We start from the raw sequence: 25,633 nt of genomic DNA, 5'->3' as shown, positions 1-25,633 counted from the left end.
AAACCCCTACCCCCCTCCGTCCCTTCTCCTCCCTGCTCCCCACCCTCCCCCGCCCCTCATCTCACCCCCATCTCAGCACCCCTCTCTCTCTCCTCCCCCCTCTCTCCTCCCTCTCTCCTCCCCCACTGTCCCCCCCCTCTCTCCACCCCCTTCCCCTCCCCCCCCCTCTCTCTCTCTCTCTCCCCTCCTCCCCTCCATTAGCGTGAGTGCAGGGGGGGGGGGGGAGTTAGTGTGTGACGCCCCCCCCCACAACTGCACGTTGGGGGAACAGACCCAACGGGTCTGCACTTGGTCTAGTTAACAATATATATTAATGATTTGGACGAGGGAAATGAATGCAACATCTCCAAGTTTGCGGATGACACGAAGCTGGGGGGCAGTGTTAGCTGTGAGGAGGATGCTAGGAGGCTGGAAGATGACTTGGATAGGTTGGGTGAGTGGGCAAATGCATGGCAGATGCAGTATAATGTGGATAAATGTGAGGTTATCCACTTTGGTGGCAAGTACAAGAAAGTAGATTTTTACCTGAATGGTGGCCGATTAGGGAAAGGGGAGATGCAACGAAACCTGGGTGTCATGGTACACCAGTCATTGAAAGTAGGCATGCAGGCGCAACAGGCAGTGAAGAAACCGAATGGTATGTTAGCATTCATAGCAAAACGATTTGAGTATAGGAGCAGGGAGGTTCTACTGCAGTTGTACAGGGCCTTGGTGAGACCACACCTGGAGTATTGTGTATCTATTGTTTTGGTCTCCGAATCTGAGGAAAGACTTTCTTGCCATAGAGGGAGTACAGAGAAGGTTCACCAGACTGATTCCTGGGATGTCAGGACTTTCATATGAAGAAAGACTGGATAGACTTGGCTTGTACTCGCTAGAATTTAGAAGATTGAGGGGGGATCTTATAAAAAAACGTACAACATTCTTAAGGGGTTGGACAGGCTAGATGCAGGAAGATTGTTCCCAATGTTGGGGAAGTCCAGAACAAGGGGTCAGAGTTTAAAGATAAGGGGGAAGTCCTTTAGGACCGAGATGAGAAAAACATTTTTCACACAGACAGTGGTGAATCTGTGGAATTCTCTGCCACAGAAGGCAGTTGAGGCAGTTCATTGGCTATATTTAAGAGGGAGTTAGACGTGGCCCTTGTGGCTAAGGGGACCAGGGGGTATGGAGAGAAGGCAGGTACAGGATACTGAGTTGGATCATCAGCCATGATCATATTGAATGGCGGTGCAGGCTCGAAGGGCTGAATGGCCTACTCCTGCACCTATTTTCTATGTTTCTATGTGTGGAGATTGTCCTCTCTACTTGTGAGCGCGTGGGTTTCCTCCGGGAGCCCCGGTTCCCTCCCACGTCCCAAATACTTGTGGGATTGCAGGTTACCTGGCCCCTGTAAATTGCCCCTAATGCGCAGGGAGCGGATGAGAAAGAGAGATAACATCGAACGGGTGATCGATGGTCAGTGTGGACTAGGTGGGGCAAACTAAGCTAAACCCTGCTTCAAACGCATTCATATTCTCACATTCACCATGTGCCTCATTGTCTTGAATACATGGACGCTCAAATGAGTCGAGAATGTATAATTGTCACTTGGGAATTCTTACCGACATTAACGCAATAACACAGATACACAACAATATTTTGAAAAATTGTAAAAGGAACCCAATAGGCAACCTCGTCACACCGAGGGTGTTGGGTATATGCAATGATTTGCAGAGGAGGTGGTTGAATCAGGTACTATATACACATTTGAAGGAGAATTGGGATACGGGCAAAAGATGAGCAGGTGGAACTAGTGTACATGGGGCATCTTACTCGACATGGGCAAGGTACGCCGAAGGGCCTGCTTCCGTGATGTATGACTTCACAATGGGAGAAAGTGGAAGGACGAAGGAGGGATAGGACAGTCATCCTGACTGACTAAAGCACAAGTGATGGAGGAACTCAGTCGATCAGGCAGCATATGTGTAGAGAATGGGCAGGCGACGTTTCCGGTCTGGACCCTTCTTCAGACGAGGGAGAAAGGGAAGCGCACTCGGTGGGTTATGGAGTACCGGAAAGGGAGAGAGGATATGGGGTTATTACTTGTAATTGTGGATTTCATGGTTCGTAACGTTTGGTTGTAAGATACACATGCGGAATTTGAGGTATTGTTCCTGATGTTCTGCCAAACGCAGAAATCAGACCACAATAGTGTCTCACGCACCCTCAACCAAAGTCCATAGTCGATCGTTGTTGAGGTAGGCTTATAGTGAGGGATGCGTAGGGTGGTTCAAGTTGGTTGTGGGGAAGATGTTGTTCCTGAACCCGGATGGCTTTGACGTCGAAGTGAATTGATGCCCAATCCCAGCGCTTACTTGTAAACGTCTCTCCTGTTTTTTCTCCCTTCTGCCACACACATCCCACCACCACTCCCCCACACTCTACCCACTCCCACTCTTCCCTCCCCCCATCCTACTCCCACCTCTGCCCCCGCCCCCCCCCTCCCCCACAGGCTCGTTGGGATCTCGGAGACTGGCCGACATACAAGCGGCGGTCCTCTCCCTCGCCGTCACCGTCGTCCTCTCTGTGCTGTTCTCTATCGCAGCCGCCATCCCAGTGCTGGAAGTACAATACTTGACGTTCGTTCTGAGCATGATCAACCGATCATTCCTGTACGGGGGGCTCACTGCGTTCATCACCATGACGTAAGTTAAGTCCGCCCGGAATGGTGTTAAAAGTTAAGAGTGTTTAATTCTCATAGGTATCCAACCGGAATAATGCAATCCTTATTTGCAACGGCACAGGATAGTAGGCATGAATATTGATTTATCTAACTTCAAGTAACCTGTGCATTTCCTCACTCTCCCTCCCTCACAAACCCAAGTCGTGCCAGCTGTAAGGGTAAAAAGACCCCAATGGGAGTTATCTACAGGCACCCAAACAGTAGCCTGGATATAGGGTGCAAGTTGAATCAAGAGTTAAAATTGGCATGTCGCAAAGGTAATGTTACGGTGGTTATGGGAGATTTCAGCCTACAGATAGACTGGGAAAATCAGGTTGGTACTGGACCCCAAGAAAGGGTGTTTGTGGAGTGCCTATGAGATGGATTCTTGGAGCAGCTTGTACAGGAGCCTACCAGGGAGCGTGCATTTCTAGATTTAGTGTTGTGTAATGAACCAGATTTGATAAGGGAGCTGAAGGTAAAGGAGCCATTGGGAGGTGGTGACCATAATATTATAAATTTTAATCTCGAATTTGAGAAGGAGAAGGGAAAATCCGAAGTGCCAGTATTACTGTTGAGCAAAGAGGACTATGGAGCCATGAGGGAGGAGCTGACCAATGTTGACTGGAAAGAAACCCCAGCAGGGAGGACAGTGGAACAACAATGGCAGGTATTTCTGGAAGGTGCAGGATCAGTTCATTTCAAAGACGAAGAAATATTCTAAGGCGAGTAAGAAGCGACCGTGGGTGACAAGGACAGTATAAAAATAAAAGAGAAGTATAACACAGCAAAGATGAGCATGAGGCCAGTGGATTGGGAAAATTTAAAGAGCAACAGAATATAACTAAAAAGGTAATATGGCGAGGAAAGATGAAGTACGAAGGTAAGCAGCCAAGAATATAAAGGAGGATAGCAAAAGCTTCATTGAGTATGTGAAAAGGAAATCATTAGTTAATACCAAAGTTGGACCCTTGAAGGCAGAAACAGGTGAATGTATTATGGGGAACAAGTAAATGGCAGACGAGTTGAACTTTCTGTCTTCATTAAGGAAGACACAAACAATCTCACAGATGTACAAGTGGCCAGTGGACCTAGGGTCACGGAGGAACTGAAGGAAATCCACATTAGGCAGGAAATGGTGTTGGATAGACTGATGGGTCTGAAGGCTGATAAATCCCCAGGGCCTGATGGTCTGCATCCCAGGGTACTTAAGGAAGTGGCTCTCGAAATCGAGGACGCATTGGTGATAATTTTCCAATATTCTATAGATTCAGGATCAGTTCCTGTGGATTGGAGGGTAGCTAATGTTATCCCACATTTTATGAAAGGAGGGAGAGAGATAAACGGGAATTATAGTCCAGTTAGCCTGACCGGTGGTGGGAAGATGCTGGAGTCAATTATAAAATATGAAATACCAGCACATTTGGATACCAGTATCAGGAGTATTTTAAATTCCTGGGAACCATTAGAGCAGTTGTGTATAGGAGCAAATAGGTATTTCTGCAGTTGTACAGTCCTAGTGAGACCACACATGGAGTATTGTGTGCAGTTTTCTTCCCTCCAAATTTGAGGAAGGACATTCTTACTATTGAGGGAGTGCAGCATAGGTTTACGAGGTTAATTCCCGGGATGACGGGACTGAATATGTTGAAAGAATTGAGCGACTGGGCTTGTATACATTGGAATTTAGAAGGATGAGGGGATTTTATTGAAACATATAAGATTATCAAGGGTTGGGACATGCTAATGGCAGGAAACATGTTCCCGGTGTTGTGGGAGTCCAGAACCACAGACCAGAGTTTAAAAATAAAGGGTAGTCCATTTTGAACGATTTGAACTAATTGTGGATGATCAGCCATGATCACATCGAATGGTGGTGCTGGTTCCAAAGGCAGAATAGCCTACTCCTATACCTATTGTCTATGTATCTACGTATCTACCTTCTCTTTCTCACCCAACAAACAGCAAACAATGACCTGTTTCCTTTATTACCATTACAATTTGGCATATTTCATTCGTTGTTGTATATAGTGCATTCAGAAAGTATTCAGACCACTTTTTCCACATTTTGTTACGTTACATCCTTATTCTCAAATGGATCACATTCTTTTTTTTTTTTATCATCAATCTACACACAATACCTTATAATAGAAAAGCGAAAACAGGTGTTTAGAATTTTTTGCAAAACGTCACCCATTCCTTTTCTCCGGAGATGCCGCCTGTCTCGTTGTTATTCCAGATTTTTGTGCCAATCTTCGGTTTTATCAAGCATCTGTTGTTCATTCCTATACAGTAGGCACAGTACACATAAAGTAATGCAATAATAATAAGTGGTACAGCGGCACAATTGGTAGAACCGCTGCCCCACAGCACCAGAGAACGACGTTCAATCCTAATATCGGGCGCTGTACTGAAATCTGAGCTTTTCCCCGTAACAACGTAGATTTCTCCGGGTGCTTTCAGTTCCATCCCAACGTCGAGCGGGTTTGTGGGTTCATTGACATCTATAAATTGTCTCGTAGTGTGTGGTGAATGCATGATAAAGTAGGATAAGGGAGTTAGTGTGATCGATGGTCACATGGACCATGCAGTAACACTAAACTAAACAAAAACTAACCGAAACTAAACTAAAAGCAGACTAAACGTGATACAACAAATACAATTTTAGTAAATAAAAATACAATATTAATGCAAAACAAAACAAAAGGTCGAAATCTCCAATGAAAGCAAGACAGTTCACTTTGGAGAGTTTAGTTGGTATTGGTAAATTTCAATAGCCTGAAGGTTGTTAGGATAAATTCACTACACCACAACACAAATGCCGAAAACACATAATCCATAGAGCAACCAAAGACAAGCCAGAGAAGTTCACATTTGAGGTTATTGCATAATGTTCAAGGGTCTGAAAGCTTTGGTCTCTGGGTGGTGGGTGCCTGTATCGCGCTTACCGAGAGCTTGAGGCAGATGGCGGTTCAAAGACGTATACACATAGATATGTCAGAGAGCAGTTGCCGTGGGCTCAGTGCCGGGGGTGGGGGGTGCCAAATTACTGGGGTTGGCGAGGGTTGATGGAGATGGGGGCGAACAGGATGAAAGAATAACTATTATCAGTTGCTGATGAAATGGCATTGCTCTTTGGAGTATAGGGTATTAACTATTTTTCAAAAAATGACAAAATGTGGTGGAATAACTCCGCGAGTCAGACAGGATCTCAGACAGGAACATGGATTGGCGTTGTTTCGCATCAGAACCCTTCGTCAGACTGGGTTTTAGCTATTAACAGTCCTGTTCCTCCCAGGTGACTACGGGAAGGACTGAAGAGGCTTTGCATACGCCGCATCAGAGCTTCGCCAGGTACTTCTTGGATTAGGTCGTATTAGCCACAAGGTGCGTTTGGATTAACAAGGATTATTTTCTCTGGAATGCTGGAGATTGAGGGAACACCTGATATAAATTATGATGCATGGGTTGGGTTCCAGTCAGAACATTTTTTCCAGAGGCGGGAAATTGTAACGACAAGAGATAGGCCCTTAAGGTGAGTGGGCTACATTATAAAGGAGTTGCGTGGGGGCAAAATTCCTTTTTACACAGAATGTGGTGAGAGCACTGAATCCGCGGTTGCTGCTGTAGCAGGAGCAGATACGACAGTGACCTTTACGAGGTCTTAAAAATGCATCCAATAAATATGTATCACGACATTGGGTTTGGCACAATCATTATATGTGGAAGGGCATTATCCTGCCCTGTATGGTTCTTTCTTCAATGTCCTGTGATCATATGGAGTGACATAAACGTCATGTGGGTCAGAAACAGAACCGCATAGTTGGAAAGAGTGGCCTGTTATGGTTAGATAGATTTCGCCCAATCAATTGAAACCTTTCCTTTGCTCTCGATAGGTTCCCTCCTTGCCACTTTGGGAAACTCTACGGGACAACACGGGCACTGGCGGGCATCATTTCCCTGCTCCAATATCCTTTCTTCATCATCGTTAATGGTCCCTTGCAGGACGATCCGTTGTACGTAAGTACCGGAGGTCCGTCGGCTTGGAATTGAACCCTGACAAGTGCGAGGTACTGCACTTTGGGATGTCAAACCATGGTAGGGCTTACACAGAAAATGGTCGCTCCCTGGAGAGTTTTGCAGAACAACGAGATTTCGTTATTAAAGAGTACAGTTCTCGGAAAGTGGCGTCAGTTGCAATTTTTGGATATAGATTTAAAACGTTGTTTTACATGCTAACGAAAGAAAGCAGATATACTATATATGAATATAATCCTGCCAACTCAAATACAATAGATAGGTCAAAGAGTAAGATGCAGATTGCAGAATATAGTTCTTAGTATTGTAACATTAGCAAATTAGCAGATGACACAAAGCTGGGTGGCAGTGTGAACTGTGAGGAGGATGCCATGAGAATGCAGCGTGACTTAGACAGGTTGGGTTAGTGGGCAGACGCATGGGAGAAGCAGTTTAATGTGGATAAATATGAGGTTATCCACTTTGGTAGCAAAAACAGAAGACAGATTATTATCTAAAATTTAGATAACCTGGGGGTCGTGATTCTCAATGGGGGACGTTTGGGACTTTGCCGGGGGGTCATGAAGGGAATACAAATAATATATCCATTTATTGAGCCCATGTTTAGGAACCTAACAAAGGTACATACCACATGCAGTATTTGCTACGCGTATGCGAGTACTGGTGCCAAAAAGGTTAAGAACCACTGATCTAAATGGTGTCAAGTTGGGAAAAGGGGAAGTATAACGGGATCTGGGGTCCTTGTTTATCAATCTATGAAAATAAGCATGCAGGTACAGCAGGCAATGAAGAAAGCGAATGGCATGTTGGCCTTCATTACAAGAGGAGTTGAGTATAGGAGCAAAGATGTCCTTCTACAGTTGCACAGGGCCCTAGTGAGACCACACCTGGAGTATTGTGTGCAGTTTTGTTCCCCTAATTTGAGGAAGGACATTTTTGCCATTGAGGGAGTGTAGGTTCACAAGGTTATTCCCGGGATGGCGGGACTGTCATATGCTGAGAGAATAGAGCGGCTGGGCTTGTATACTCTGGAATTTAGAAGGATGAGAGGAGATCTTATTAAAACATATAAGATTATTAAGGGGTTGGACACGCTACAGGCAGGAAACATGTTCCAGAGGTTGGGGGAATCCACAACCAGGGGCCACAGTTTAAGAATAAGGGGCAAGGCATTTAGAACGGAGATGAGGAAACACTTCTTCACACAGAGAGTTGTGAGGCTGTGGAATTTTCTGCCTCAGAAGGCAGTGGAGGGCGGTTCTCTGGATACTTTCAAGAGAGAGCTAGATAGGGCTCTTAAATATTGCGGTCAGGGGATTTGGGAAGGCAGGAACGGGGTACTGATTGTGGATGATCAGCCATGATCACATTGATTGGCGGTGCTGGCTCATAGGGCCGAATGGCCTACTCCTGTACCGATTGTCTATAACGCAGTAGTCCGGCGGCAATGACGCACCATTGGATGGAGGTGAACTGAACTGTACATTATCTTATGCAAACTGCTCCGAAACCGAGTGGGATGATATTGCTCCTTTACCCACCATCGCGGAGCTGGCCGAGTTCGGAGCGGGAGGAGCTGTGGTGGCTCGCGGCTGCGACCCGACCCCGGTGATTCGGAGGCTCCAGCCGCAGGTTTGGTGGACTGTAACACCGGGAGCCCGCGCGTCTCTGGTAGGAGACTGCTTTCCAGAGCTTCCGCAACGGTAACTTCTCCCACCCGAATTGCGGGGTTGAAATTACCTGGAATGGGGCCTTACATCGCCCAGCGCGGCTTTAACGGCCGCGGGATTTGTTAGCGCCCGCCGAGGGCTCCAACACCAAGACCCGGAACGCGGCCTTGCATCACCCGGCGCGGCTTTAATGGCCGCGGGACTTATTTACCATCGCCCACCGGGGGCTTTGACTCTGACATCGGGAGGAGAATGGGGAGTGCAGGGGAGAGATAAGGCTTTGCCTTCCATCACAGTGAGGAGGAGATTCACTGTGATGGATGTTTGTGTAAATTGTGTTGTGTCTTGGTTCTTTTTATTGTGTGTATGACTGCAGAAACCAAATTTCGTTTGAACCTCAATGAGGTTCAAATGACAACAAATAAATTGTATTGTATTGTATTGTATTGGAAGGTGAGAAGGAAAAGTGGAAAAGGAGATGGAACAGGACGAGGCCTTGCAGACAATAGGTTGGTGCAGGTGAGAGGGGGCAGATGATTGGAAAACACCCAAAGATGGGTGGAAAATGACGCAGTTGCATGTGGCTGGACAAATGCCACGATGTAGGCCTATCCATGAATGTCTGTGACTACACAATATTGTATCGCTCCCCCACTTCCTGACCCAATCTATTCCATCACTCGCTCTCGATCTATCTCATCAGCTTTACACTCCCTTCTGATGATTGGCCCGCCTGCAGTAAAGATGGACGTTGATTGGATGGACAAATGCTAAGCATAGCAGAATGATAAATCCAATATTCACCTGAGTCAGAAGGGAGATAATGAAAAGAGAGTCACTTTAAGGGTAGAAAACAGCGTTGAGCCCACAATGGGTTACAACATGTGTTGAGACCTCTCGCTCCTTGCTTTAGAATACATAACACAGAAGAGAACAGCACAGGCACACGGCGTTCTACCTACACCGTCCGTGCTGGATAAGATACCAAGCTAAATATCCCCGTTACTTGCAATAATCCAAATGTCCGGACGTATGTACTCACTACCCTTCCCAGTGAACGTAAGCATGGCAACATCCTTCTTCACTACCCCGTTTACTCTTCTTTGCCACTTCTAGAGAATATAATTAAAAACCTTTCCCAACCATAGTCATGCCTTCTTCTCCCGGCCCCTGCCCGACAGAAAGTGTGGAAATTAAAAAGCGCGCGCTATAAGTCACTGGATGGATTTAAGAGACAGTTAGATAGAGCTCTCGGTGCTAGTGGAGTCAAGGGATATGGGGAGAAGACAGGCACGGGTTATTGATAGGGGACGATCAGCCATGACCACAATAAAAGGCGGTGCTGGTTCGAAAGGCCGAATGGCCTCCTCCTGCACCTATTTTCTATGTTTCTATGTTACTATCACTGTGGATCATACAGTCACACCAATAGTTCGTGCACCTCACCGCGCCCCCCATAAAAACATAGAAAATAGGTGCAGGAGTAGGCCATTCGTCCCTTCGAGCCTGCACCGCCATTCAATATGATCATAGCTGAGCATCCAACTCAGTATCCTGTACCTGCCTTCTCTCCATACCCCCTGATACCTTTAGCCACAAGGGCCACATCTAACTCCCTCTTAAATATAGCCAATGTACTGGCCTCAACTACCTTCTGTGGCAGAGAATTCCAGAGATACACCACTCTCTGTGGCATGCGGGAGAGAGTACACACCAATTTCAAGCATATGATCTCCATCGGAGTCATTGCCGAGGTCAGTGAGCCCTCGGACTGGGTCTCCATTATGGTCGTCACCACAAAAAAATATAAGAAAGAATTACGCATCTGCATCAACCCTAAAGATTTAAACACAGCAATCAAATGTCAACACTATCCATTGAGAACCACTGAGGACGTAGCGGCACAGATTGGTAATGCAGCGGTATTCTCACTCCTCGATGCCAAAGCCCTTTCTGTCAAATCTTGTTGGACCGGGCACCATCTGCCCTAACAACCTTTGGCACACCGTTCGGCCGCTACAGGTTTAAAGAATGCCCTTTGGTATCAACTCTGCTAGCGAAGTCTTTCAGCGCACAATGGAACAACTATTCGCAGAATATCCATGTGCCATCATTGTTGACTACATCCTATTATGCGGTTGCGATGTGACCGAGCATGATGCCAACCTGCAAAACATATTGAACCGTGCCAGAGACATTAACCTGAAACACTACCCTCTGAAATACAAACTTCAGAATTTCCGAAGTTACATACGTCGGTCACGAGTTCACCGGCAACGGATTAAAACCTGATCCACTAAAGACTGCAGCCATCAACGAGCTGCCGGTCCCAACCAACGTCACCAGCTTATAACGATTTCTCGGCATGGTCAACTACTTTGGCAAGTTTATTCCCAACCTCAGTGAACATTCTGCTCACCTACGACAACTGACCCACAAGGACAATGCATGGTCTTGTTTCCCGCAACACCAAAGAGCTTTTGAGACATTAAAACTACAGCTAGCCAGAGCGCCTACACTGGCATACTTCAATCTCAATCTGCCAGTCACTATCACCTGCGATGCATCCCAGTATTAGCTAGGCGCAGCATGCCTACAAACATCCTTCAATGGCGACGTGATGCCTATTTCTTACACCAAGCACCCTGACTGAAATTGAACAACGCTATGCTCAGATAGAGAAGGAACTGCTCGCCGTGGTTTTTGCCTGTTCAAAATTTAAGGACTTTATCTTTGGCAAAACCTTCACAGTCGAAACCGATCACCCGCCACTAGTCACCAACCCGAGCAAGCCTATCCATGCTGCCCCAGCTCGACTACAGCGAATGATGATGCAGTTACAACGGTTTGACTTCCGCATTGTCTACAAAAAAAGGTAAAGACATGCACGTTGCAGATACGTTCTCTAGAGCTCCGCGCACCACCAGCGAACGACACCCGTTTGAGCAGGAAGAGTTCTCGGTCCTGACGGCCTCGTTTGTGCCCACTGATCGCCTGCGGCGCCTCGCCGGACACACAGCTGCAGACACAACCTCACAGCTGCTGACCTCCATCATAAGAGGCGGGTGGCCAAACAAGCAGTCAAGCACCCCGTTTGAAATAGGACCCTACTTCCTGGTCCGTGACGAACTGGTGTTACAGGACGTAATAATCGTCAAAGGTCATAAGGCGGTCATTCCCGTCACCCTACGAAACGAGTACTATGAGGAAATCCATGGAGGCAACCATGTCTCCGAAGCCACTCTAAAACGAGCCAAGGAGACAATCTACTGGCCAGGGATCACAAAGTACATATGTGAACTAACAGAATCATGCGCGATCTGCAACAATCAGCAGAAGCAGCCACTCCTATCCCACCCAGCTCCCTCTTTACCATGGTCATCACTGGCTGCCGAGATCTTCGAATGGCACGGGAAACACTACCTTGTTCTACTGGACTCCTACTCTAACTGGTTTGAGCTTGACTTCCTACCAACAATCACTTCTGAAACTGTGACTCAAAAGCTGAGAATTCACTTTTCCAGGAATGGGATACCTGTTCGCCTTCAGACAGACAACATAACTCAATTCATCAGCCAAAAATTTAAGGATTTTGCTAAACGGTGGAACTTCCAGCACTTCACCAGCAGTCCAGGATACCCACAGTCCAATGGATTCGCCGAGCGTGCGAAGCAACTCATGGAGCGCAAAGCAACTCATGGGGCGCTCCTATCTGGTTAAATCTGATGTCTACCTGGACTTCCTGAACCTGCGAAACATTGCTAAAGATAACATTCTCGGCTCTCCAGCCCAGCGGCTGATGTCCCGCCAGACACGCCATCCACTGCCTGTCTCTCAGAAACAGCTACAACCAAAGGTCTGCCCCCCTGCTGTAATATAAAAGCGTGTACAGTTCAATCGAGACACGCAGAAGCGCTGTTATGATAAGGCCAACAAACCACTTAAACCACTTCTACGAGGCCAAGTGGTACGACTGCAAACGTGGTCCGGTCCCCGCGTCCCCCTGTTGTAACCGGCACCCCGGTATCTCTGCGACGGTCCACCCCAGGTTCCCCTGCGGACTCTCCCCATAGACCCGTGGATTAAGCTACCCCAGCCCCCAACTTTTCAGAGGAAAAGTTTGATGACAGTCCGGGGATATCAGGACTGTCTTATGAAGAAAGACTGGTTAGACTTGGTTTATACTCTCTAGAATTTAGGAGATTGAGAGGGGATCTTATAGAAACTTACAAAATTCTTAAGGGGTTGGGCAGGCTAGATGCAGGAAGATTGCTCCCGATGTTGGGGGAAGTCCAGGACAAGGGGTCACAGCTTAAGGATAAGGGGGAAATCCTTTAAAACCGAGATGAGAAGAACTTTTTTCACACAGAGAGTGGTGAATCTCTGGAACTCTCTGCCACAGAGGGTAGTCGATTCCAGTTCATTGGCTATATTTAAGAGGGAGTTAGATGTGGCCCTTGTGGCTAAGGGGATCAGAGGGTATGGAGAGAAGGCAGATACGGGATACTGAGTTGGATGATCAGCCATGATCATATTGAATGGCGGTGCAGGCTTGAAGGGCCGAATGGCCTACTCCTGCACCTAATTTCTATGTTTCTATGTTTCTATGATGCAGCACCATACCGTTCGAGAGTTAGCAAGCCACCTATTAGATATGGCGATTACGTGGAACCCCATTATTATTTACTCGTTATAGTTTGAAATGCCTTAGTTGCTTTTTCATTTATACAAGAAGAGATGTAGATTGGTTATTGCATTTTAGCCAATCAGAATGCTTTGTAATTATAACTCCGCCTATTTATCTGATTTATAGTGTAAGAACTCGCCTGCTGCCTGGCAGTGGCTGCAATACTGAACGTGTGATGTACTGCATATGTGATGATGAACTAGACAATAAAGATGCGTATGCTTCAACCTGTGTGAGACTAAGGTATTTACAGAAGGTAAAGCGACAAGTGTAGCAATTCCCTTGCGACCGCAGCGAAACCCCGCCAGCTGCGAAATCCCAACGGTATCCGCAACCCCCAACACCAGCTGCAAACCAACAACGCCAGCTGCAACCCCCCAACGCCAGCCGCTAAACCCGAACGCCAGCAGCGAAACACCAGCGGCAGCCGAGAAACCCCAACGCCAGCCGCAAAACCCGAACAGCAGCCACTAAACCCCAACGCCTGGCGCGAAACCCCAACGCCAGGCGCGAACCCCAACACCAGCCGCCAAACCACAACACCAACCGTGAAACCTCAACGCCAACCGCTAAACCAAAACGGCAGCTGCTAAAACCCAACGCGAGGAAAGCATTTTTCACACAGAGAGTGGTGAATCTCTGGAACTCCCTGCCACAGAAGGTAGTTGAGGCCAGTTCATTGGCTATATTTAAGAGGGAGTTAGATGTGGCCCTTGTGGCTAAAGGGATCAGGGGGTAAGGAGAGAAAGCAGGTACAGGATACTGAGTTGGATGATCAGCCATGATCATATTGAATGGCGGTGCAGGCTCGAAGGCCCGAATGGCCTACTCCTGCACCTACTTTCTATGTTTCTATGTTTCTATGTCAGCCGCAAAACCCCAACACCAGCCGCGAACCCTCAACGCCAGCCGCTAATCCCCAACGCCAGCCTTTAAAATGCAACCCCAGCCTCTAAACCCCGCCAGCCGCGAAACCCCAACGCCAGACGCGAACTCCCCACGCCAGCCGCGAACCCCCAACGCCAGCCGCGAACCCCCCACGCCAGCCGCGAACCCCCCACGCCAGCCGCGAACCCCCAACGCCAGCCGCGAACCCCCCACGCCAGCCGCGAACCCCCAACGCCAGCATCTACCCAACGCCAGCCTTTAAAATGCAACGCCAGCCTCTAAACGCCGTCAGCCTCTAAACCCCAACGGCAGCTGCGAAACCCCAACGCCAGCCGCGAACCCCCAACGTCAGCCATTAAACCCCAACGCCAACCGTTAAACCCCAACGCCAGACGCGAAACCCCAACGCCAGCCGTGAAACCCCGCCAGCCGCGAACCCCCAAAACCAGTCGCGGACCCCCATTGCCAGCCGCAAATCCCCAACGCCAGCCACAACCCCCCAATGTCAGTCCCGAACCCCAAAAGCCAGACGCTAAACCAAAACGCCAGCCGCAAAATCCCCAACGTCAGCCGCAAACTCCCAATGCCAGTCGCAAACCCCAAACGCCAGATGCTAAACCCCAACGCCAGCCTCTAAACCCAAACGACAAACTCTAAAACGCAACGCTAGCCTCTAAACCCCAGCGCCAGTCTCTAAACCCCAGCGCCAGCCTCTAAACCCCAACGCTAGCCACTAAAACGCAACGCCAGCCTCTAAACCCCAAAGCCGCTGCTAAACCCCAACGTCAGTCGCGAAACCCCAACGTCAGCCGCGAACACCCAACATCAGCCACGAAACCTTAACGCCAGTTTCTAAAACAAAACGCCAGCAGCAAAAACCCGACGCCAGCCACGAAACCCCAACGACAGCCGCTAAACACCAACGCCAGCCTCTAAACCCCAACGCCAGCCTCTAAACCCCAACGCCAGCCGATAAACTCCAACCACAGCCGCAAACCCCGTACACCAGCCGCAAAACCCCAACGCAAACCGCGAAACCCCAACACCATCCGCGAAACCCCAACACCATCCGCGAAACCCCAACGCCAGCCTCGAAACCCCAAAGCCAGCTGCTAAACCCCAACGTCAGTCGCGAAATCCAACGTCAGTCGCGAAATCCCAACGTCAGTCGCGAAACCCCAACGCCAGCAGCGAACCCTCAATGCCAGCCGTGAACCCCGACCTCAGCCCCGAATCCCCAACGCAAGCCGCGAATCCCCAACGCCAGCCGCAAAACGCCCAATGTCAGCCATTAAACAACAACGCCAGCCTCTAAACCCCGCCAGCCTCTAAACCCGAACGCCAGCCACAAAACCCCAACGTCAGCCGCTAAACCCCAACGCATACCCCTAACGCCCCCATCTACACCCCAACGCATACCCCCAACGCCCGCATCTACACCCCAACGACAGCCGCAAAACCCCAACGCCAGTCGCGAAACATCGCCAGCCACGAAACCACGCAAGCTGCAAAATCCCAACGCTAGCCACGAACCCGCAACGCGCCGCGAACGCGCAGTGCCAGCCACGAACCCTCAACGCCAGCCTCTAAATCCAAACGCCAGCAGCAAAAACCCAACGGCAGCCGCTAAACCCAAACACCAGCCGCGAACACCCAATGCCAGTTGCGAAACCCCAACGCCAGCCGCGAAACCCCAACGCCAGCCGCAAAACCCTAACGCATACCCCCAACGCCTGCATCTACACCGTAACGCCAGCCGCGAAACCCCAAAGCCAAACGCGAAACCCCGCCAGCCACGAAACCCCAACACCAGCTGCGAAATCCCAACGACAGCCGCGAACCCGCAACGCCAGCCGCGAACGAGCAGCCAGCCGCGAACCCCCAACGCGCCGCGAACCCCCAACGGCAGCCGCTATACACCCAACGGCAGCCGCTATACCCGCAACGCCAGTCGTAAAACCCCAACGCCAGCCGCAAAACCCCAACGCAAGTCGTGAAACCCCAACGCCAGCCGCGAAATCCTAACGCCAGCCGCGAACCCGCAACAACAGCGCGAACGCGCAATGACAGCCGCGAACCCCAACGGCGAACCCCCAACGCCAGCCTCTATACCGCCGCCAACCCTGAAACCCCAACCCCAGCCGCGCAAGCCCAACGCCAGCCGCGAAGCCCTAACGCCAGCCGCGGACCTCCTACAGCCTCTAAACCTAATGCCAGCCGCGAAACACCAACACCAGCTGCGAAATCTCAACGCCAGCCGCAAACCCGGAACGTCAGCGGCGAAACCCCAACGCCAGCCACAAAACTCCAACGCCAGCCGCAAGCACCCAACGCCAGCCGCGAAACCCCAACGGCAGCTGCGAACTTCCAACGCCAGCCGCGAAACCCAACGCCAGCCGCGAACCCGCATCGCCAGCTGAAAACCCCCAACACCAGCCGCGAAATCCAAACACCAGCCGCGAACCCCCAACACCAGCCGCGAACCCCCAACGCCAGCCGCGAACCTCCAACGCCAGGCTTTAAACCCAAACGCCAGCCGCGAAACACCAACGCCAGCTGCGAACTTCCAACGCCAGCCGCGAAACCCAATGCCAGCCGCGAACCCCCAACGCCAGCCGCGAACCTCCAACGCCAGGCTTTAAACCCAAACGCCAGCCGCGAAACACCAACGCCAGCTGCGAACTTCCAACGCCAGCCGCGAAACCCAATGCCAGCCGCGAACCTCCAACGCCTGCCGGGAAACCCCAACGCCAGCCGCGAAACACAAACACCAGCCTCTAAACACCAACGTCAACCGCGAACACCCAACGCCAGGCTCTAAACCCAAACGCCAGCAGCGGAAACCAAACGCCAGCGGCGAAACCACAACACCAGCCGTGAAACCACAACGCCACCCACAAAACCCCAACGCCAGCCGCGAAACCCCAATGCCAGCTGCGAACTTCTAACGCCAGCAGCGAAAACCCCGCCAGCCGCGAACGCCCAACGCCAGCCGCGATATCCCAACGCCAGCCGCGATACCCCAACGCCAGCCGCGAAAACCCAACGCCAGCCGCGAAAACTCAACGCCAGGCTCTAAACCCCGCCAGCCTCTAAACCCCAACGCCAGCTGCAAAACCCCGCCATTCGCGAAACCCCAACGGCAGCCACGAAACCCCGCCAGCCACGAAACCCCAATGCCAGCCGCGAAACCCCAACGCCAGCCTCTAAACCCCAACACCAGCCGCGAAACACCAACGCCAGCCGCTAAACCCCAACGCCAGACGCGAACCCCCAATGCAGGCCGCTAAACCCCAACGCAAGCCGCTAAACCCCAACGCCAGCCGCGAAACCCCAACGCCAGCCACTAAACACCAACGCCAGCCGCTAAACCACAACGCCAGCAGCGAAACCCCAACGCCAGCTGCGAAAACACGCCAGCCACGAAACTCCGCCAGCTGCGAAATGCCCTCCAGCCGCAAAACTCCAACGTCAGCCGCGACCCCAACGCCAGTCGCCAAATCCCAACGGCAGCTGCGAAACCCCAATGCCAGCCGCGAACCCTCAACGCTAGCTGCGAAACCCCAACGCCAGACGCTAAACACCAACGCCAGCCGCTAAACTCCAACGTCAGCCGCGACCCCAAAGCCAGTCGCGAAACCCCAACGCCAGCCGCGAAACCCCAGCGCCAGCCTCGGAACCCCAACGCCAACCGCGAAACACCAACGCCAGCCGTTAAACACCAAACGCCAGCCGATAAACACGCCAGCCACGAACCCTCGGCAGCTGCGAAATCCCCTTCAGCCAGAAAACTCCAACTCCAGCTGCGAACCACTAACCGCAGCCGCTAAACCCCAACGCCAGCCGCGAAACCCCAACGCCAGCCGCGAAACACCGCCAGCCGCGAAAACCCAAAGCCAGCGGAGAAACCCCAACTTCAGCCGCGATACCGCAACGCCAGCCGCTAAACCCCAACGCCAGCCGCGAAACCCCAACGCCAGCCGCGAAACCCCAACGCCAGCCGCGAAATCCCAACGCCAGCCGCGAAACACCAACGCCAGCCGCGAAACACCAACGCCAGCCGCGAACCCCCGATGCCAGCCGCGAAACCCCAACGACAGCCGCGAAACCCCAACGCAAGCCGCTAAACCCCAACGTAAGCCGCTAAACCCCAACGCAGCCGCGAAACCCCAACGCCAGCCGCGAAACCCCAGCGCCAGCCGCGAAACCCCAATCCCATCGGCGTAACCCCGCCAGCCTCGATACCCCACAAACTGCGAAATCCCAACTCCAGCCGCAAAGCTCCAACGTCAGCCGCGACCCCCGGCAGCCGGGAAACCCCAACGCAAGCAGCTAAACCCCAACGTCAGCCGCGAAACCCCAATGCCAGTCGCGAAACACCAACGGCAGCCGCTAAACCACAACGCCAGCTGCGAAACCCCAACGCCATCTGCGAAACCCCGCCAGCCACGAAACCCCGCCAGCTGCGCAATCCCCTCCAGCCGCAAAACTCCAACGTCAGCCGCGAAACCCCAACGCCAGTCGCGAAACCCCAAAGCCAGCCACGAGCCACCAACGCCAGCCGCGAAACCCCAACGCCAGCCGCGAAACCCCGCCAGCCACGAACCACCTACGGCCGCCGCTAAACCCCAACGCCAGCCGCGAAAACACAACGCCAGCCGTGAAACCCCAACGCGGGCCGCTAAACACCAACGCCGGCGTCTAAAGCCCAACGCCAGATTCTAAACACCAACGCCAGCAGCGAACCCAACGACAGCCGCTAAACCCCAACGCCAGCCGCGAAACCCGAACGCCAACCGCGAACCCCCATCGCCAGGCGCGAACCCCCAACACCAGCCGCGAAACCGCAACGGCTGCCGCGAAACCCCAGCGCCAGCCGCGAAACCCCAATGCCATCGGCGTAACCCCGCCACCCTCGAAACCCCACCAGCTGCGAAATCCCAACTCCAGCCGCAAAGCTCCAACGTCAGCCGCGACCCTCAACGCCAGCCGCGAAACCCCATCGCCATCCGCGAAAACCCAACTCCAGCTGCGAACCTCCAACGCCAGCCGCTAGACACCAACTCCAGCCACGAGCAACCAACGTCAGTCGCGAAACTCCAACGCCAGCCGCGGAACCCCAGCGCCAGCCGCGAAACCCCGCCAGCCTCGAAAGCCCAACGCTAGCCGCAAAGCTCCAACGTCAGCCACGACCCCCAATGCCAGCCGCGAAACCTCAACGCCAGCCGCGAAAACCCAACTCCAGCTGCGAACCTCCAACGCCAGCCGCTAAACCCCAACGCCAGCCACGAGCCACCAACGTCAGCCGCGAAACCCCAACGCCAGCCGCGAAACCCCAACTCCAGCTGCGAACCTCCAACGCCAGCCGCTTGACCCCAACTCCAGCCACGAGCAACCAACGTCAGTCGCGAAACTCCAACGCCAGCCGCGGAAACCCAACGCCATCGTCGAAACTCCACCAGCCTCGAAAGCCCAACGCTAGCCGCAAAGCTCCAACGTCAGCCACGACCCCTAATGCCAGCCGCGAAACCTCAACGCCAGCCGCGAAAACCCAACTCCAGCTGCGAACCTCCAACGCCAGCCGCTAAACCCCAACGCCAGCCACGAGCCACCAACGTCAGCCGCGAAACCCCAACGCCAGCCGCTAAACCCCAACGCCATCGGCGAAACTCCACCAGCCTCGAAACCCCAACGCTAGCCGCTAAACCCCAACGTCAGCCGCGAAACCCCAACGCCATCGGCGAAACCCCGCCAGCCTCGAAACCCCAACGCCAGCCGCGAAACCCCGCCAGCTGCGAAATCCCCTCCAGCCGCAAAACTCCAACGTCAGCCGCGACCCCCGTCAGCCGCGAAACCCCAACGCAAGCCGCTAAACCCCAACGCCAGCCGCGAAACCCCAACGCCAGCCGCGAAACCCCAACGCCAGCCGCGAAACCCCAACGCCAGCCGCGAAACACCAATGCCATCCTCTAAACCACAACGCTAGCCGCGAAACACCAACGCCAGCCGATAAACACCAACGCCAGCCGGTAAACACCAACGCCAGCCGCTAAGCACCAACGCCAGCAGCGAAACCCCGCCAGCCAGGAAACCTCGGCAGCTGCGAAATCCCCTCCAGCCGCAAAACTCCAACATCAGGCGCGACCCCCGTCAGCCGCGAAACCCCAACGCCAGCCGCGAACCCACTACACAAGCCGTGAAACCCCAACTCAAGCCGCGAAAACCCAAAGCCAGCCGCGAAACACAAACACCAGCCTCTAAACTCCAACGTCAACCGCGAACACCCAACGCCAGGCTCTAACCCCAAACGCCAGCAGCGAAAACCAAACGTCAGCGGCGAAACCACAACACCAGCCGTGAAACCACAACGCCTTCCACGAAACCCCAACGCCAGCCGCGAAACCCCAACGCCAGCTGCGAACTTCTAACGCCAGCAACGAAAACCGCAAAACTCCAACCTCAGCCGCGATCCCCGTCAGCCGCGAAACCCCAACGCCAGCCGTGAAAACCCAACCCCAGCTGCGAACCTCTAACGGCGGCCGCTAAACCCCAACGGAAGCCGTGAACCCCCATCGCCAGGCGCGAACCCACAACACAAGCCGCGAAACCCCAACGCCAGCCGCGAAACACCAACGCCAGCCGCTAAACACCAACGCCAGCCGCTAAACCCCAACGACAGACGCGAAACCCCAACGCAAGCCGCTAAACCCCAACGCCAACCGCTCAACCCCAACGCCAGCCGCGAAACCCCAACGACAGCCACTAAACACCAACGCCAGCCGCTAAACCCCAACAGCAGCCGCGAAACCCCGCCAGCCACGAAACCCCGCCAGCCGCGAAATCCCCATCCAGCCGCGAAACTCCAACGTCAGCCGCGACCTCCGTCTGCCGCGAAACCCCAACGCCAGCCGCTATAATCCAACACCAGCCGCGAAATACCAACGCCAGCCGCGAAACCCCAACGCAAGCCGCGAAACCCCAATGCAAGCCGCTAAACCCCAACGCAAGCCGCTAAACCGCAACGCCAGCCGCGAAACCCCAACGCCAGCTGCGAACTTCTAACGCCAGCAAAGTAAACCGGTCCAGCCGCGAACGTCCAACGCCAGCCGCGATATCCCAACGCCAGCCGCGATACCCGAACGCCAGCCACGAAAACCCAACGCCAGCCGCTAAAACCCAACGCCAGGCTCTAAACCCCGCCAGCCTCTAAACCCCAACGCCAGCTGCAAAACCCCGCCAGCCGCGAAACCCCAACGGCAGTCACGAAACCCCGCCAGCCACGAAACCCCAATGCCAGCTGCGAAATCCCAACGCCAGCCGCGAACCCGCAACGCGCCGCGAACGTGCAGTGCCAACTGCGAGCCCCCAACGCCAGCCGCGAACCCCCAACGCCGACCTCTAAACCCAAACGCCAGCAGCAAAATCCCAACGGCAGCCGCGAAACACACACGCCATCCGCGAACACCCAATGCCCGTTGCGAAAACCTAATGCAAGCCGCCAAACCTCAACAGCAGCCGCAAAACCCTAACGCCAACCGCGATACCCCAACGCCAGCCGCGAAACCCCAATGCCAGCCGCGAAACCTCAACGCCAGCCGCGAAACCCCAACGCCAGCCGGAAACCCCAACGTCAGCTGCGAACACCCAACCACAGCCACGAAACCCCAACGCCAGTCTCTAAACCCAAATGCCAGCAGCAAAAAAACTAACGGCAGCCGCGAAACCCCAACGCCACCCTCTAAACCCCAACGCCAGCCACAAAAACCCAACGGCAGCCGCGAAACCTCAACGCAAGCCGCTACACCCCAATGCAAGCCGCTAAACACCAACGCCACCCGCTAAACTCCAACGTCAGCCGCGACCCCAACGCCAGTCGCGAAACCCCAACGCCAGCCGCGAAACCCCAGCGCCAGCCTCGAAACCCCAACGCCAGCCGCGAAACACCAACGCCAGCCGCTAAACACCACCGCCAGCCGATAAACACCAACGCCTGCCTCTAAACCCCAACGCCAGCCGCGAAACCCCGCCAGACACGAAACCTCGGCAGCTGCGAAATCCCCATCCAGCCGCAAAACTCCAACGTCAGCCGCGACCTCCGTCTGCCGCGAAACCCCAACGCCAGCCGCTATAATCCAACACCAGCCGCGAAATACCAACGCCAGCCGCGAAACCCCAACGCAAGCCGCGAAACCCCAATGCAAGCCGCTAAACCCCAACGCAAGCCGCTAAACCCCAACGCCAGCCGCGAAACCCCAACGCCAGCTGCGAACTTCTAACGCCAGCAACGAAAACCGCTCCAGCCGCGAACGTCCAACGCCAGCCGCGATATCCCAACGCCAGCCGCGATACCCGAACGCCAGCCACGAAAACCCCGCCATCCTCTAAACCCCAACGACAGCTGCAAAACCCCGCCAGCCGCGAAACCCCAACGGCAGTCACGAAACCCCGCCAGCCACGAAACCCCAATGCCAGCAGCGAAATCCCAACGCCAGCCGCGAACCCGCAACGCGCCGCGAACGTGCAGTGCCAACTGCGAGCCCCCAACGCCAGCCGCGAACCCCCAACGCCGACCTCTAAACCCAAACGCCAGCAGCAAAATCCCAACGGCAGCCGCGAAACACACACGCCATCCGCGAACACCCAATGCCCGTTGCGAAAACCTAATGCAAGCCGCCAAACCTCAACAGCAGCCGCAAAACCCTAACGCCAACCGCGATACCCCAACGCCAGCCGCGAAACCCCAATGCCAGCCGCGAAACCTCAACGCCAGCCGCGAAACCCCAACGCCAGCCGGAAACCCCAAAGTCAGCTGCGAACACCCAACCGCAGCCACGAAACCCCAACGCCAGTCTCTAAACCCCAACGCCAGCCACAAAAACCCAACGGCAGCCGCGAAACCTCAACGCAAGCCGCTACACCCCAACGCCAGCCACAAAAACCCAACGCCAGCCGCGAAACCCCAACGCCAGCCGGAAACCCCAACGTCAGTTGCGAACACCCAACCACAGCCACGAAACCCCAACGCCAGTCTCTAAACCCAAATGCCAGCAGCGAAAAAACCAACGGCAGCCGCGAAACCCCAACGCCACCCTCTAAACCGCAACGCCAGCCACAAAAACCCAACGGCAGCCGCGAAACCTCAACGCAAGCCGCTACACCCCAATGCAAGCCGCTAAACACCAACGCCACCCGCTAAACTCCAACGTCAGCCGCGACCCCAACGCCAGTCGCGAAACCCCAACGCCAGCCGCGAAACCCCAGCGCCAGCCTCGAAACCCCAACGCCAGCCGCGAAACACCAACGCCAGCCGCTAAACACCACCGCCAGCCGATAAACACCAACGCCTGCCTCTAAACCCCAACGCCAGCCGCGAAACCCCGCCAGACACGAAACCTCGGCAGCTGCGAAATCCCCTCCAGCCGCAAAACTGCAACCTCAGCCGCGATCCCCGTCAGCCGCGAAACCCCAACGCCAGCCGTGAAAACCCAACCCCAGCTGCGAACCTCTAACGGCGGCCGCTAAACCCCAATGCCAGCCGTGAACCCCCATCGCCAGGCGCGAACCCACAACACAAGCCGCGAAACCCCAACGCCAGCCGCGAAACCCCGCCAGCTGCGAAATCCGAACTCCAGCCGCAAAACTCCAACGTCGGGTGGGAAACCCCAACGCCATCGGCGAAACCCCGCCAGCCTCGAAACCCCAACGCCAGCCGCGAAACACCAACGCCAGCCGCTAAACACCAACGCCAGACGCTAAACCCCAACGCCAGACGCGGAACCCCAACGCAAGCCGCTAAACCCCAACGCCAGCCGCTAAACCACAACGCCAGCCGCGAAACCCCAACGACAGCCACTAAACACCAACGCCAGCCGCTAAACCCCAACAGCAGCCGCGAAACCACAACGCCAGCCGCGAAACCCCGCCAGCCACGAAACCCCGCCAGCCGCGAAATCCCCATCCAGCCGCAAAACTCCAACGTCAGCCGCGACCTCCGTCTGCCGCGAAACCCCAACGCCAGCCGCTATACTCCAACACCAGCCGCGAAATACCAACGCCAGCCGCGAAACCCCAACGCAAGCCGCGAAACCCCAATGCAAGCCGCGAAACCCCAACGCAAGCCGCGAAACCCCAACGCCAGCCGCAAACCCACAACGCAAGCCGGGAAACCACAACGCCAGCCCCGAAAACACAACGCCAGCCGCGAAACCCCAACGCCAGCCGCGAAACCCCGCCAGCCATGAAACTCCGCCAGCTGCGAAATCCCCTCCAGCCGCAAAACTCCAACATCATCCGCGACCCCAACGCCAGCAGCGAAACTCCAACGCCAGCCACTAAACACCAACGCCAGCCGCTAAACCACAACGCCAGCCGCGAAACCCCAACGCCAGCCGCGAAACCCCGCCAGCCATGAAACTCCGCCAGCTGCGAAATCCCCTCCAGCCGCAAAACTCCAACGTCAGCCGCGACCCCAACGCCAGTCGCCAAATCCCAACGGCAGCTGCGACCCCCAACGACAGCCGCGAAACCCCAACGCCAGCCGCGAAAACCCAACTCCAGCTGCTAACCTCCAGCGCCAGCCGCTAAACCCCAACGCCAGCCGCGAAACCCCAACGCCAGCCGCTAAACACCATCGCCAGCCGATAAACACCAACGCCAGCCGCTAAACCCCAACGCCAGCCGCGAAACCCCGCCAGCCACGAAACCTCGGCATTTGCGAAATCCCCTCCAGCCGCAAAACTCCAACCTCAGCCGCGAGCCCCGTCAGCCGCGAAACCCCAACGCCACCATCGAAACCCCACCAGCTGCGAAATCCCAACAACAGCCGCAAAGCTCCAACGTCAGCTGCGAACCTCCAACGCCAGCCGCTAGACCCCAACTCCAGCCACGAGCAACCAACGCCAGCCACGAGCAACCAACGTCAGCCGCGAAACCCCAGCGCCAGCCGCGAAACCCCGATGCCATAGGCGTAACCTCGCCAGCCTCGAAACCCCACCAGCTGCGAAATCCCAACTCCAGCCGTAAAGTTCCAACGTCAGCCGCGACCCCCAACGACAGCCGCGAAAACCCAACTCCAGCTACGAACCTCCAACGCCAGCCGCTAAACCCCAACTCCAGCCACGAGCCACCAACATCAGCCGCGAAACTCCAACGCCAGCCGCTAAACCCCAACGCCATCGTCGAAACCCCGCCAGCTTCGAAAGCCCAACGCTAGCCGCAAAGCTCCAACGTCAGCCGCAACCCCTAATGCCAGCCACGAGCCACCAACGCCAGCCGCTAAACCCCAACGCCAGCCACGAAACCCCAACGCAATCCGCTAAACCCCAACGTCAGCTGCGAAACCCCGCCAGCCACGAAACCCCGCCAGCTGCGAAATCCCCACCAGCCGCAACACTCTAACGTCAGCCGCGAAACCCCAACGCCAGACGCGAAACCCCAACGCCAGCCATGAGCCACCAACTCCAGCCGCTGAACCCCAACGCCAGCCGCGAAACCCCAACGCCAGCCGCGAAACCCCAACGCCAGCCGCGAAACCCCGCCAGCCTACGAAACCCCGCGAAATCCCCTCCAGCCGCAAAACTCTAACGTAAGCCGCCAAACACCAACGCCAGTCGCGAAACTCCAACGCCAGTCGCGAAACCCCAACGC

The 25,633-nt window shown here is 54.3% G+C and overlaps 1 protein-coding gene and 1 pseudogene across 1 annotated transcript; both read left to right on the top strand.

Moving 5' to 3' along the window:
* The window catches only part of LOC116985510, a 59,553-nt pseudogene extending 48,262 nt beyond the window's left edge, over positions 1-11,291 (top strand).
* Positions 11,292-16,050: 4,759 nt separating this feature from the next.
* Positions 16,051-25,199, top strand: LOC116985508 (basic salivary proline-rich protein 4-like). Its single transcript, XM_033040271.1, has 2 exons — positions 16,051-16,259; positions 24,737-25,199. The coding sequence occupies exons 1-2, from the start codon at positions 16,051-16,053 to the stop codon at positions 25,197-25,199; spliced, it is 672 nt and encodes a 223-aa protein (XP_032896162.1).
* The last annotated feature ends 434 nt before the right edge of the window (positions 25,200-25,633 follow it).

This window comes from Amblyraja radiata, chromosome 22, assembly GCF_010909765.2.
Source record: "Amblyraja radiata isolate CabotCenter1 chromosome 22, sAmbRad1.1.pri, whole genome shotgun sequence".
Lineage (NCBI taxonomy): Eukaryota > Metazoa > Chordata > Chondrichthyes > Rajiformes > Rajidae > Amblyraja > Amblyraja radiata.
Note: the sequence above shows the minus strand (reverse complement) of the source record. Positions and strands in the feature narration are given on the sequence as shown.

Bases quoted from the DNA above. Each gene is read 5' to 3' on its own strand.
- LOC116985508 (XM_033040271.1), top strand. From the start codon at position 16,051: ATGACAGCCGCGAACCCCAACGGCGAACCCCCAACGCCAGCCTCTATA. The intron at 16,260-24,736 runs GTCAGCGGCGAA...CTCCAACCTCAG, and splicing joins GCCAGCCGCAAACCCGGAAC to CCGCGAGCCCCGTCAGCCGC.